Below are 15,383 nucleotides of genomic sequence, written 5' to 3'. Positions count from 1 at the left end.
CGGTGTTGCAGGCGTCCATAGGCTACGGTAACTGCTTACCATCAGGCGGGCCGTATGCTTGATTGCCACCGACGTGGTATAAAAAAAAAGAGAAAATGTCGAAGATAACCTTACCAATGATTTAACATGCATGTCTGGGGATGGGCATTATTTGTAAGAATATACAAAAATCCTTTGTTTGGAATGAAAAAACTTTATTTTTAATATCATGTGTCTTATAGATTTACCCCTTTAGGTGTGGAAACACTCGGCCCGTCTGGTCCCGTCGCCCTGAATTTTTTTGGGGCCTTCTCAAAGAGGCTGGTGGATGCGACTGGTGACCTTAGGGCTGGCAGCTTCCTCACTCGTATTGCATTTCAGCGGAGTAATGCTGCCAGCATCTACGGCACCTTGCCGAGGGGTGAATTTTTATTTTAGTATAGGTTCAGGGTTTTTTTTGCTTTACATTTAGTTTATATGTTTTGATACAATATTTATTTGTTTCTTAATGTTTCAGTTAAATAATACCTAACTTAAGAAATTAAGTGAACATAATATTCACTAATATCCTAAAATTCTGTTTGACTAAATAAAAATCTCACCATAAGTGATTCTGAGCACCCCATTTGTACAAGAAGTTAGTCCAAATCCCGAACCATTTACCATCACTGAGAGCAAAGTACTGCAGAGCTGCATTCGCCCGAGCTCTGATAATGCTGATCTGATAACCGTCACAGTCCACAACCTACAGCTATGGTAGAAATGCAAGCCCATTGTTAACGTGTAATGTAATGGAAAGAAAACTAAATCATTGACAACTTTACATTATTATTGTATTCTAGTTAAAAATCTAACACCCGGCACCACTCAGGTGACCATGCATTTTGAGTGAATATATTATGTGTTTGTATTTTATGCAGCTAGGTATACATCATACAAGTATCACCTCATTTTTACATTACAAGGTGAACAAGAAGAGAAGATGATCAATCATTATAGATAAGAGAGATTCTTGATCTGTAGCAAGACACAATAGATTGGAAAATGTAATGTTGGTTTTATCTAAGTCACAGGTTGAACTTAACAAAAAAAAATTAGATTTTACAATTAAGCTAATATCCATCGGCCCCAAACTAGGCGCAGCCTGTATCTCGGGAACCGGGTAAATACAATTTACTGAGAAATTTTAACAATACTGAGTATGATGGCCGTTGTTTGAACTAGAGATATCAGTATAGTTGTTATTTATTTATTTTTATATACTATTATACATGGAAAACCAACTGCTATAAACATTGCCAGCTGCCAGCAGCATAGACACATTAGAAGTTGAATTCATTCATAAAGTGACCATGCATTTCCACCGCTGACTGTACAAAACTTTTAACGAAAAAAACCGAAATACAAAAAATACAAATGTACATAACTAGTTATTTTTAAAATATATGAAATTCAGTTGCATTCTCAAATCTACAATCCACTAGGCATGAGCAGACACATACATGCATACCCACCTGATTTGCAAAATTACAGAACAAGATGCGGTATTTTGTTTTATAATCTAAGTATTATGAGACAGGACAGTTTGTTCTATTATTTTTACAAATAGTGACTTTTCCAATGTACTTGAGCCACAACCAGTTAATTATTTATCAAATCCATTGATCTGTGATAGTGATACAGTCGATCACTGGGCCAGTTCTTTAGTAGAAGCATAGAGTAACTTATACTAGAGCGGTACTGTCATAGTAAATTTTGTAACCCCAGTAAATTCACTGCCATCTGTCGACACACTTTAAAACTAAAAATGAAGATTTATAAAAATACGATAAAATGTATTTAAATATGGATAAATGAATTTTTTTATTTGCATTAATTATTTTTATGATTTTGACCCATGTTCTTTCACTGATATGCGTTAAAATTATAAATAACAAACGAAACCGTCAACGCCATCTATACGACAGTAGGCCAAAGCTAGTAGCGCCCTCTGAACGAGAACGAGAGTTCCTTAGACTGTATCCATCTATTACGGAGTTATATCTATCTTTGGTAGAAGTCACGTAATTTTGTACTAATTTGTATGTTAGTAATAATACCTATCGAGTATGGCTAAAAACTTAAATAATCACGATTATCAATGTTTTTCACTGTAGATAATTAAGGAACTTAGATTACCGTTAGGTGGGTATGAGAGGTTTTGCTCGCTGCATAGGCCTTCTGCCCGCTTTCGCACAATGAGTTTTACTCAATGCACTTTACTACACCACTTGCAGGTATCAGCTATTGACTAGTTTAAAGAGATTTAACAGCGTTCAAGCAATGTTATTGTGAACGAGCCGATTTGATTTTGATTGATAAATGATAAAAAGTTTTGACAGATGCGTCCTCTGCGTGACCTTGACAGCTGAACGTGTTTACGAATCTTGATACGAGTTCCAAATTTCACTAGAAAAAATATTCGTTAACCGAAAAAATAATAATACTGAGGGTTAAACTTATTGTTCATTATCTACTAAATTAATTATTATGTACTAAATTAGTAGAACATTTACTTTCTTTAGATTCCGTATTCTTCTCCATTGGCGACAAAGATTGCTCGGATTTAAGCAGCAACATTATCACTTGGTCACCATTTGAATATAGGTAGGTATTAACTTATACAGGTAACTATGTGGCTACCCTGTCTTCTAATTTTCAGTAGTCTCACAAACAAAAAGTCGCCCTAGATGGATCCACAAATACTTACAACTACGGACTCGGAGCAGCCCATCTTACAAAATACAAATCCAGAAGCCGAGAGCCCCCGCACTGCACACAGCGCCAGCGCTCGCGTCGCGCACCGCACCGGCCACGGCCAGGGCCGTGTTGCATAATAAACTACAACTTACAAGCGGAACTCCTTATCTAATAGGTGGAATTAGAAAAGGAGTTCCGCTTGTAATATTAATTGTAGTTTATTATGCAACACGGCCCTGGCGACGGCTTCGCTGCATGCACAGTGCATGCACGCCAGTCCAGAGGTCATACCGGTCGTACGCAAGGGACATCTCTAATATAACTAATCTCGTATTATTATTGCAATAAGATTAAGTAGAGTAGATAAACCTACTCACATTTAGCAGATCGCCCTGTTCTGTATCGACGGAATAATTATGACAAATTACACCCATGAAGACCAAGTGCCGACTGGATTGGGTTGAGCTCTCCGGACTCTCAGAATTATCAAGTAGGTAATTCTGCCGTGCCAACAACATATATGCAGTAATCGCAGGTGAAAAGTCATGTAATTGTTTATCTTGTTCTCTTTGAATAAGTTCTTCCATTAAATTATTTTTATGAAAGTAATGAAAGTACTGAAAGTACGAAAAGCAGGGGGCAGAAGTCTACTTTGATAAGTTTAATTTAATTTTAGATATTACTTAATTGGAATTTATAATATTATTCTTGATCACGTAATAGGTAAAGTAGGGTCAGCAGGTCATCGGTACAACGTACAACCAACCGCATACAAAGGCGGACATTATGTGATTGTGATTGTTATAAAGTTGATCCTATGGATGGTATAGAAAGGATGCCAATCTCTTATGGCAGAATTGTTGCAAAAGTGACCGCTTTCAGCTTTAAATAATAGTTCCTAATCTCTCCGGTGACGCTAGTTAGGCTCTGGGACATGAGTATAATAACATGAACCAACAAATAACCCGACCAAATTACGTAGGTTGTTTTTGGTCATGAATCTAGTACAACTGGATCGGTCACGAGGAGTGGGGGAAAATGACCGAACGGGATAGTCTTATGTATCTTTCAGTAGGAGTAGCAGAGAAAGCGCTGTTATTGTTTGTCCTTGTCATAGTTAGTTTAGTTTAGTTTTGTACCACCTGCGCGAATTATAGGAGGTATTTCATTGTTTATACGCCTAAAAAGAACGGCCCATTGACATTTTATTTATCAATTTTTTAATACCGTCAAACAAGCTAACTTTGCCTCCAGGGTAATCGCCCCAACGTGATATCAAATATTGGGGTAGTTTTTACCAATATGGTTTATGACGTGACGTGACGTGACGTGACGTTTATGACGTCATCTATGTCTATCCCTTACGGGCGCACGCGTATAGCTGGTCTATGTAATGCTAGGTCTATGTTTTTGGTAGTATTTCGGTGTATGGTGGCGCCGCCTAATGACTGTTTTTTGATGGACACTTTCATACATAGAGATTTGGCTCCTTTATATAGTCTCCATGGTTGATCCCAACAAAAACATAAATGTGAATTGAGAGCCAAGTTCAATATGTGTCGTTGTTGACTCGCCGACAAAAGAATTGAGTTCTATATCCAACCAAGCCAAGTTCTGTGCTGTGTAGAAAACCCTGAAATTATAATTAAAGGATTTGACTTGGCTAGTTTTTACCAACAAAGCAAATTTTAGAAAAGTAACATAGATAGATATATAATAGCATTAATAGCCTATACGTAAAAACTAGCCAAGACAAATCCTTTCTAAGAATTGTTTTGGCTAGTTTTTACGTATAGGATTATCATCATGTGAGTGAGTCATGGGTGTTTTGTATGTATTTAAGTATTTAATATATTATATATATCGTCTTGAGTACCCATAACACAAGCCTCCTTGGGCTTACCGTGGGACTTAGTCAATCTGTGTAATGTCCTATAATATTTATTTATTTATTATCAATATATCTAATTATGATCTCCGTGAATAAATACCACCTTGATGCCAAATATCAAGTTTCTAAAGTCATCTGAAAGTGGGTTAGGTTTTTGATCTATAAGCTAAATTTATCTAATGTAATTAACAATATAATATGAATTATTTTACATTAAATTATCAATTGTTTTCAGTTTTTTCCCTCTATGTACACCTAATGATGCCAAACTTCAAGTTTCTAGGCCATATCTGGGTTAGGTTCTTGATCTATAATTCAGTCAGTCAGTCAGTCACAAAAATGCTGGTTTTTAAACGTTAATTTATCACTAACTGTTTGAGCTACGTTTATAAAATTTTGTATTTTAGACAAGCTAACTTGAATAAATGTGCCAAATTTCATGTGTGTATGTGTAGGTTAAATATAGTTGGTTAAGCAAATCTTGTCAGTAGAAAAAGGCGGCAAATTTAAAAAATATAGGCGCGAAGAGTTATCGTCCCAAATAAAATTTGAATTTCGCGCCTTTTTCTACTGACAAGATTTGCTTGACCAACTATAGGTTTCAAGTTGCTGCGTCGCCAGTTCCTTTTTCTTTGAACTTGGCTGGACACGCTACCGCGTGTCTAAATGAATATAACTTAGTTAACTATGCCGTCGATAGTACAGTCATGTGTAAAAATATGGGTGTAGACAACTTACTCAAAAATATGTCTCATAGTTCTTAATTCGTTGACATAAGAGCTATGGGATATGTTTTTGAGTATGATTTGTGCACCCATATTTTACCCTTGACCACATATATGCCTATACCTACACCGTTATCTATGCTTCATCTACTATTACATATATAACTTCTCGAAAGATGTAATAAATTACATCAACATTATCACAACTCGCGATTTTATTTACACAAATGGTCCTACTTAGTAATACAAATATGTTTAATTAGTATAAAAACAGCACTAGAAGAATTCACACCACAAATATTACTATAGAAGTTATATAAGATGAAAGTAGTAATAACAGGAGCCGCTGGGTTTCTGGGCACTCGGCTGGCGAAGGCCTTGCTGGCCCCGAACTCCGCATTGCCCGTCTCCGAGCTGGTGCTCGTAGATATGACGGCGCCAGCATACCAGCCCCTTACCACTACCGGCATACCGGTGCGGGCTCTAGCACTGGACCTAGTCGCACCGGGTGTCGCAGAACAAATCATCGAGGCCGATACGGCCGTGTTCTTCCATCTGGCGGCCATCGTCAGCGGTAACGCGGAAAAAGACTTCGACTTGGGATTCCGCGTCAATTTCGACGCGACCCGCGCGATGCTGGAGGCGGCCCGGCGCCGCGCGTCGAATATGGTATTCATTATGACTAGCACTGTAGCGGTGTACGGTGGAAAGTTACCGGACGCGCCGGACGAGGATTTCGCACCGATGCCGCAGACGTCGTACGGCTGCGCCAAGGCTATGGCGGAGCTGCTGGCGAGCGAGTACGGGCGGCGCGGCTGGGCCGACGCCCGCGTAATTCGTCTCCCGACGGTCTCGGTGCGCGGAGGGCGCGCGAACACTGCCATCTCGTCTTTCGCGAGCGATATCGTCAGAGAAACGCTCGAGGGCAGGGACGCGACGGTGCCGGTGCCCCCGGAGCTGTGCATGTGGCTGACGGGGCCGGCAACAGTGGTGCACAACTTGATACACGCGGCGACGTTGCCGGCGCGGGCGTGGAGCTCGCGGCGCGTGCTGGCGCTGCCGGGGCTGAGGGTGCGGGCGCGGGACATGGTGGCGGCGCTCGGCCGCGTGTGCGGGCCGCCGTGCGCGGCGCGCGTGCGCTGGGAGGCGCAGCCGAGGCTGGCCGCCATGATGGCGTCGGTGCCGGCGCGGCTGGACGCTCGGCGGGCACTGGAGCTCGGCTTCCGAGAGGACGAGAGCTATGACGATCTCATCCGCGAATACATACGAGACGACCTCGGCGGCCGCATACCCGAGTAGAAAAAATAAAATATGGCAATAATTGATTTATATTCAAAAATAAAGATGCTCAATCCAATGTAGCTTCAAAACGTATTTTTTATGCTACGTAAGTACCTACCTATTAACTTTTTTTACGACATCATACTTTTTGTAATAATACATAGATATTACGTTTTGCAAAAACATGACTCAAAATATGCTGTTTTTCTCATGTTCACCACTAACGATAGATTCCTTGTAGCGTTCGATCAATCTACCTAACACAAAATAATAGAACTATTAAAAGTTGAAGAGGCTCTCCTCGATGGCCTGCTCGGAGTCCCAGACGGCGGCGTCGTCGCGCCGCTTCTTTTCTTTCTTTTCCTTTTTGACCTTTTTCTTCCGCGGCGGCGACTCGAGGTCCCGCTCGGACTCGCGCGGCTCGGGCTCGTGCCGCGAGCTGTGTTTCCGCTTGCGTTTCTTTCGTTCAGGTTCCGGCTCCACCTCCGGTTCGGGTTCCGGCCGCTCCTTGTGCTTCTTTTTTTTCTTCTTTTTCTCTCGCCGCACGTGGTGATCGACTTCGTCGATGACTTCTTCGGTGCGGGCGCTAGCGGCGGCGAGACGTCTCATCACTTCGGCCGGCAGCGTCCGCTCGAAGTCGGCGCCCAGCAGCGGGTGCCTCTGCCTCGTCTCGGGCAGCGGGATCCGCTCCGGGGAGCCCTTGTCCGTCTGCAGCGGAGCGCGCGGGCGCGGCAACTTGGCTCGCAGGCGCAGGCGGCCTCGCACGGGCACGGAGCGGACGCAGAACCCCTTCCCGCGCGTCGCCGGCGCCAGCACCGCCACGCGCTCCCCGCCCTCCCCGGCCCCCCCGCCCTCCGCGCTCGCCGCCGGCGTCGCCTCGTACGCCTGCCCGCCGATCTTCACCTTACTCTTGAAGTCGACATCTAGCGTGATCCCCTTCAACGCGCCGACGGGCAAGTCCCTCGGGCAGCGGACGATCCATATGTCGTCGTTGGCGGTGATGGCGGCGCCGGGCGGGAAGTCGCCGAGCACGGGATGCATGTGCGCGTGCGCGCGCAGGAAGCGGCCGAGTCGCCCGCTGTCCGCGGAGACTTGCGCCGGGGCCGGGGGCTCGGCCGCCCGCTCCGGTTCCGAGTTGGAGTCCTCGAACGTTATCCTCTCGGATATCCTCCGGCGTTCTACGGGCAGGGATTTCCTCTGAGTTATGTTTTGAGCCGGCGCGGGAGGTTCGGGCCCCGCCCGCGAGTCCTCCTCGAACGTGATCCTTTCTGATAGTCGGGGTCGGCGGGGAGATTCCGTCGACGCGTGCGATTCTTTCCGAGGTTTAGATGCGGCCTCGGCCTGCGATTCCTCCTCGAAGGTTATTCTGTCGGACATTCTCGCTCGCCGGGGAGATTCGACGGACTTGGCGTCGCTCAGGCTAGCTCGCGGAGCCGCGGGGGCGGGTGCGGGCCGCTCGTCGTCCGATGAGTCGTCATCGCTGACGAACTCCTTGCTCGTGAAAGGCTTGACTTCTTCCTCGCGCTTCTTTGGCGTCGGGCGTTCCTGGACGACCGTCTCCTCCGCCTCGAATTTCCACCACCCGTCGAAATATTCCTGGTCGTTTGAGGATTCTTTTTCAGTTTTCTTTCTATTCTTTTTTTTCTTCGGGGACTCGGAGCTTTTAGCGGAACGCTCGGCTGGCTCGTCGGGGTCCGCGGCGGGTCCGTAGACGGCCTCAGTGGTGGAGGATTGCTGTTCGTCCCTTTCTTTGTCGCGTTTCTTCTTTTTCTTCCGCGGCTGTTCGGGCTCGGGCTCGGGCTCGGGCTCGGGCTCGGGCTCGGGCTCGGGCTCGGCGTGGACGGCGGAGGCGCGGCGCTTGCGCGGGGAGCCGCGCGGGACGGCGAAGCTGGCTTTTTCTTCCTTGATCTTCACCTTGAGCATGTGCTCGGCCGCGGCGGAGTCGTCGTGCCCGTTGACGAGCGACTCGCGCTCGCGCTTGACGCGGCGGGGTGAAGGGGACAGGGAGGAGGACTCCTCTCGCTTCGGTTTCTTGAGTTTTTTACGCTCGTGAGACTCGTTGTGGTCGCCATTTTGAAACAGCTCCTTTTGTAGTTTCTTTTTGTAGTTTTTGCCGGACTCTGATTCACCATCATATTTCCTGAAATAAAAGAAACAGTATGTGAACAGAAAATGAATGCAAGCCTCTGTCATATGTTTATGTTAGTTATTTAGTCCATTCACCTACAATCTTTTTTAAATGACAGTGAGACTGAAACTCCTAATCTGAAAAAATCTACTGGCTTGTGATAATCTTCTTCATTTAATTTATACATAAATATTAAATATATTCAATAATATATTTCTGAAGTCTGTGTGAATGATTAACTGAGAGTGAACACTCTTTCTATGTTTACTAGCTGTTTCTGGCTTCAGTCTTCAGACTGATCAAGTATATATTATTATCTATCAAATATATCCAATGGATACAAAAAATACATAATTACACCGATAAGATAAGATAATCTTTATTGGTACAATACAGGTACACGTCAAATACAATTTTGTACAATAAACATAGAGATGACACAATTACAGAGTATTTCGACAGAAATATACACAACATTGTAATGTCATCAATTCATAATTAATAGAATATAATAAATAAAATAAAAAATGTATATAATTAATTATTATATTATATAGTCATTGGCAGTTCCATTATTTCATTAACAGTATAAAAGTTTTTTGTGAGCAGCCACACTTCTAAATTCCTTTTAAAGGATGGGTGAGACGGTGCATCTCTTATGGTATCTGGGAGGCGGTTGTATATCGCAGGGCCTATGACGTATACCGACTGCTCTGATCTTGAGAGTTTGTGAAGGTCTCGGTGTGAATTACTTCGTAGATTATGTGAGGTCACTATGCCTTTACGTTTCAATTTGTTTATATTTGTGTGGGTAAAGGTCGCGTAACTAACATAAAAAGGTTAATAAAATTGCAAAATATATTTCATGAAGAAAAACTCTGTAAGCAACTTTTTATGTTTGGCAAATAATTAGTAACTGCTAATATCGTTTTGTCTGGCTACAGTGGGCACAGTCACAGTGGCTACCTATGCAATAAGGGATAATCCATTAATTACGTCACACGTTTAGGGGGAGGGAGAGTCCAGAAAATGTGACATGTTGTGACACTTATGACACAGGGGAGGGGGGAGTCACACACTTTGTGACGTCACTAACTTCACTTGTAGCCGAAAATTGTTTTGATTTTTTTGTATTCGCGGTACAACTAAATAGGCTAGTTTTTGAAAAAATATATCGTTTTTATTCGTAAATTTTTTATTTCTTATGTTTCGTGCACGTTTCGTGTCAAAAAAAATCTAATATTGCTATTATTAAAAATATTTTTATTAAAATAATAATACTTCATTAGATTTGCTGATTTCGTTGTAAACATAATTGCCAAATATGTGACGTCACACCAGGGGGGAGGGGGTTACCAACGGTGACCGGGTGTGACAAGGAGGGGGGAGGGGTTAAAAAATCACGAAATTCGTGTGATGTAATTTGTGGATGACCCCTAAGTATGTCAATACAACAAACAAAACTAACAAAGATAAGAGACAGCACAAATTTAACTTGTCACATCAGAATTTGGGGAAATGTTATTTCAGCTACTCGTATCATAATTTCAACTACACAACAATCACTAACTATAGTTTTCTTTCAACTGGCAACTAATACTCATCGAAACAATAACAATTCTATACCAAGTTATTTGCTAACCCACTCGTAGATTACAGCCAACTACAAGATGATCTAGATGCAATAGCAAGCTGGTCAAAAGAATGGTTAATAAATCTGAATACTGCCAAATGTACAATACTTCACATAGGAAATCGGAACCCCCGTCTGACTTACAACTTGGAAGGCGCTCCACTAACGGCTGTAAAAACACAAACTGACCTAGGTGTTAAGATCTCGGAAGATCTAAATTGGGAAGAGCACATATCTACAATGGTTCAGAAAGCCAGAAGCATGATTTACCTCATTAGGAAAGCTTTCAAGACCTTAACACCGGATATGATGCTAAAATGCCTTGCTTGCGGAAAATGCCAAACAACTAGAGAATATGCTATGCACACTAGAAAAAGAAAGCAATAAAGTAGGCCTACAAATGAACAGAAGCAAAACGAAGGTAATGACTAACAGCCCAAACATTCCCATCAATGTCAATGGAAACACTATTGAGTATGTAAAGAAATACATATACCTGGGCAAGCAAATTTCCTTTTCACGGACTAATAACGAGGAAGAGGTAGATAGAAGGAAGAATATTACATGGCGAAAGTTCTGGTCATTCAAAGAAATTCTGAAAGGAAAATATAGTATGAAGATAAAAAGGATAGTAATGGACACATGCCTTTTGCCCAGTTTACTATATGGATGCCAAACGTGGACTTATACTAACAAAATCAAACAAAAAATAAATACTACACAACGAGCTATGGAAAGAAGCATACTGAGAATTAACAAAATGCATAAAATTAGAAACGAAACTATAAGAAGCAAAACAAACGTAAAGGATGCGCTCACACAAGCTCTAAAGCTCAAGTGGCAATGGGCAGGACACATCTCAAGGTGTACAGATAACAGATGGACAACATTAACAACAAAATGGAAAGGACCATTACCAGCGAAGAGGAAAACTGGAAGACCTGTCAAACGGTGGACCGATGACATAGTAGAGGTTGCCGGGAAAGACTGGATGTACAATGCCAAACATAGATATTTATGGAAGAAATGGGAGGATGGGAATGGAAAGAAGAAAAAATAACAGAAACAACAACAGCATAAAAACATATTTTAACCAAATTTAAAAAAAAAAAAAAAAAACTAAATAATGGAAAAGAGTATGGAAACAAAATGGCAGGTGTCCGGACTTCTTTACAATAGCCCAGTCTCATTGTCCACCCAAACTTCAATCCATAGACCGGTATACTGTTCACTTTTTCTACAATAGTCCCAATGCCTGCTGCGACCGGTTCATGGGTGTCTATTGTTGCGCCTGTGAACGGGTTCCAGCAGGCGTTCTACATGACATTAAAGCTCTCCAAGGGGCCTCTACGTGTTGGATTTATATCCCCACGCAAGCCTATCAAAAGACCGGGATGCATAGGCCCGTGATATCCAAGGAGATACAAATAATAATAATAATAATGATGCTAAAAATATACAAGACATACGTCAGACCCATACTGGAGTATGCGTTTCAAGTCTGGAGTCCTTACTTTGCCAAGGACATTGAGATGCTGGAGAAGGTCCAACGGAGTTTCACGAAACTGCCAAGGCAACTTAAAAACAAGCCATATGAGGAGAGACTAAAGGAACTGAAACTCACTACCCTAAAGCACCGCAGAGAACGCGGAGACCTAATAGAGAGTTACAAAATACTATCTGGGCACTATGACCTCAAGGATTTTCAAGAGATGTTCAAGCGCAACAACAGCGATCGTCTGAGAGGTCATCACTTAAAGCTAGAAAGGCATAGGTCTCACAGTAACCCTTACAAACACTTTCTGAGCAACCGAGTAGTAAGGGCTTGGAACAAACTCCCGGAAGACGTAGTTTCAGCACAAAATGTGAACCAGTTTAAAAATAAATTAGACAAGCATAACACTACATCTAATACTCGTTCATGATATATATCTTTATGATTACTGGATACAGGCCATATCAGTTGCCATAACTGCCTGCCTGCTTATTAAATAATAATAATAATAATAATTCTTAGAAACCCAAATAGTAGAGGATACATTATATATGGTCGACCTTCACCGATACATCTGACGGATGAAACTTAATAATAAATAAATAATAAATTCTCTATTTGGCAGGCAAGAAACCCAATTTTTACAATCTCATATAAAAAGGTGTACAAATAAACATAAAATACAGTACAAAATACTAAAACTTGATACTGTCTGTTTTAAATATCACAGTGTATTAGTTCGCTGTAATGCTGTGTAATTTTTTTGCATCAATAAATAAATAAATAATAAAAACTTACAACCTAAAACAATGAAATAAAACGTTTACAAACTTATGCACTAAAGATGGCCGTTCTCGGACCGGTGCAGATTTCGCCAATGTTTGTTAAATTCGTCACTGTAGTCTTTAGCATGCAATTATCGATATAAACTCACTTGTTTAAACACGGCAATCACATAAAGTGACTGGAAATAGATAGGCAACCTAATTGATTCATGTAGTACAACTTGTATACTTTCCATTGGAACTTATTTCATTCATCAAACAAGTCGGTGAAAAAGAAAAAATTTTTTTTTCAAAAATGTATTAAAACTAGCCTTGACAATATTTCTTTAGGCAACCCTATTCATTTGTTCAGGAACATATTTTCTTTCGTGACTACATTTTTTACATAGTATAAAACAAAGTCGCTTTTCGCTGTCTGTCCCTATGTATACTTAGATCTTTAAAACTATGCAACAGATTTCGATGCGTTTTTTTAAATAGATAGGAGTGATTCAAGAGGAAGGTTTATATGTATAATTTGTACAGGTTGTAAAATTAGTTGAACTACCCGTGCAAAGCCAGTGCAGGTCGCTAGTAAAATATAAGTTTCATCCGTCAGATATATCAGTAAAGGTCGACCATATAAATAAATAAATAATAAATAAATATTATAGGACATTCTTACACTCTATATATAATGTATCTTAGGCTAAAACGGTTGCATTGTTTTATCACAGACTTCCTACGGCCACAAACTTTGCAAGTAAAGTGCGTAAAGTCTGGTAGTCAAATGATGTAATGTAAGTGAACCTGACTTATCTTATCAATGGACTTAGATACTGAGGATGCCTAGGCAATGTTTTTGTCCATAGGCAACCTTTATAAACTACCTATAATTCATGTTGATAAATAAATAAAATGTTAGTTTATTCGTGTATAAATTTGGGTTTTGAACGGAAACCAGCCAGCAGGCGTAAGTAAAGCAACTAATATTTAATAACTTACTTTTCCGGTTCCGTATCGGAGTCATCATTTGACGTGTTCATCCAACCAAACTCCTCGTCTGACGACCCCATTGCTACAGTGGTCGTTGCACTATTCTTCTCAATATTTTAATTAAGTAACTAATTTAAGGTTATAATAATAACACCGAGCATGTACAAGTACATCACATCGGTTGTTTTGACATTTGAAGATTTTGTTACCATAACAAAAAACGCTTTTCTTTTTTCCTTTTTTTTTTAGTAGAGAGAGACTAGAGTTGGACTATAGTTGGTCAAGCAAATCTGGTCAGTAGAAAAAGGCGCGAAATTCAAATTTTCTAAAGGACGATATCCCTTCGCGCCTACATTTTTTAAATTTGCCGCCTTTTTCTATTGACAAGATTTGCTTGACCAACTATAGAGTCTGTTCGGAAAGAGAAGAGTCGCGGAGTGTGTTGGGCGTACTGGGCCCCATACATTCCACATTCCACGACTCTTCTCTTTCCGCACAAACTCTATGTATTCGATAAAATCTTTCGTCTGGTAAACCAATTTTGTCAGGAGCAGTAGAGTAGAGTTAGACCAAGAAAAGTCTGCAACGATTTTGATAGCATAGGCAATGCAAGTTATGTATACGTCATCATTTGATGAATTACTAATACGATAGAGTCTGAGGGGCTACCAAAGTGTATAGTAAGTATGGGGCTACCAGGAAAACCGAAATTCGCAAATTGCGGGGATCTTTATCTTTTACTCCATTGAAGGCGTATTTAGAGAGACAGAGACAGATGCTCAGACATAAGTTTAAATAAATAAATGCCCGCAATTTGCGAACTTCGATTTCCGCGGTTACTGTGCGAAAAGAGAAGAGCCGTCGTGGCGTGGAATGCGAGTCGATACATTTTACGATTCTTCTCATGGAGACTATATAAAGGAGCCAAATCTCTATGCATGAAAAGTGTCCATCAAAAAACAGTAATTAGGCGGCGCCACCATACACCGAAATACTACTAAAAACAAGTGTTATACTCATGTCCCAGAGCCTAACTAGCGCCACCGGAGAGATTAGGAACTATTATTTAAAGCTGAAAGCGGTCACTTTTGCAACAATTCTGCCATAAGAGATTGGCATCCTTTCTATACCATCCATAATTCTTCTCTTTCTGCACAGCACAGACTATACGGCTGGCAATCAAACTTGCGACGGTCCAAGGTCACACTGAACGTGGTCGGGGTCATGTCGGGGTGCAATATACGGACGGAAACCTATAAGGTCGCAGTTGTCGAAAGCCTCATTCGTTGCCGACCGAGTAGTAAAGCTATACGGAAAAGACAACACGGAACAACAAACATAAGAACACCCAGCAGATCTTTTGGGAAAAACTTTTTGTGAAAAAGCCAAATATGGAAAAAATAAAATAAAACGAAAACTAAAGAGAAACAAATTTTTGGGGCGCAGATTTTGTAAGCAATCGTTTTGTTAACATATGTTTGCTTTGTAAATTGGCAATAACGAAACGCTTGACGTAAATCGTGTCCGTCTCTGTGACAGTGTAGTTGAAATTTGACATTTTCTTTCTGTCAAAAGTTTGTCTTAAACATGGTGAGTCTAAGTAATTTTTAAATGTAAATCCATTAAAATCGCCTATTTAGTGTGCATAAAACTAATTCAATCCTATTTGTAAAATTTGCGTAGTGTCTGGGGATCAATTTGAACCGCGTATTTTGATTAATAACCTTAAATTTACATAGTTATTGTGAAGAC

The 15,383-nt window shown here is 41.2% G+C and overlaps 3 protein-coding genes across 3 annotated transcripts in view; 2 read left to right on the top strand and 1 right to left on the bottom strand.

Moving 5' to 3' along the window:
- LOC134742696 (small ribosomal subunit protein eS4) overlaps positions 1-15,383 on the top strand; it is a 48,965-nt gene that overhangs the window by 22,844 nt on the left and 10,738 nt on the right. The window lies entirely within an intron of this gene.
- On the top strand, positions 5,558-6,695 carry LOC134742694 (D-erythronate dehydrogenase-like). Its single transcript, XM_063675885.1, has one exon. The coding sequence runs from the start codon at positions 5,656-5,658 to the stop codon at positions 6,631-6,633; it is 978 nt and encodes a 325-aa protein (XP_063531955.1). The 5' UTR covers positions 5,558-5,655; the 3' UTR covers positions 6,634-6,695.
- LOC134742693 (serine/arginine repetitive matrix protein 1-like) lies at positions 6,647-13,809 on the bottom strand. The gene is made up of 2 exons (XM_063675883.1): positions 13,641-13,809; positions 6,647-8,755 (listed from the first exon to the last, which is right to left on the bottom strand). The coding sequence occupies exons 1-2, from the start codon at positions 13,709-13,711 to the stop codon at positions 6,895-6,897; spliced, it is 1,932 nt and encodes a 643-aa protein (XP_063531953.1). The 5' UTR covers positions 13,712-13,809; the 3' UTR covers positions 6,647-6,894.

The sequence above is a fragment of the Cydia strobilella genome, chromosome 7, assembly GCF_947568885.1.
Source record: "Cydia strobilella chromosome 7, ilCydStro3.1, whole genome shotgun sequence".
NCBI lineage: Eukaryota > Metazoa > Arthropoda > Insecta > Lepidoptera > Tortricidae > Cydia > Cydia strobilella.
This window is presented reverse-complemented; position numbering and strand designations above follow the sequence as displayed.

Coding starts and splice junctions, on each gene's coding strand:
- LOC134742694 (XM_063675885.1), top strand. CDS start 5,656: ATGAAAGTAGTAATAACAGGAGCCGCTGGGTTTCTGGGCACTCGGCTG.
- LOC134742693 (XM_063675883.1), bottom strand. CDS start 13,711: ATGGGGTCGTCAGACGAGGAGTTTGGTTGGATGAACACGTCAAATGAT. Junction 8,756..13,640: donor TCCGATACGGAACCGGAAAA/GTAAGTTATTAA, acceptor CTTTTATTTCAG/GAAATATGATGGTGAATCAG.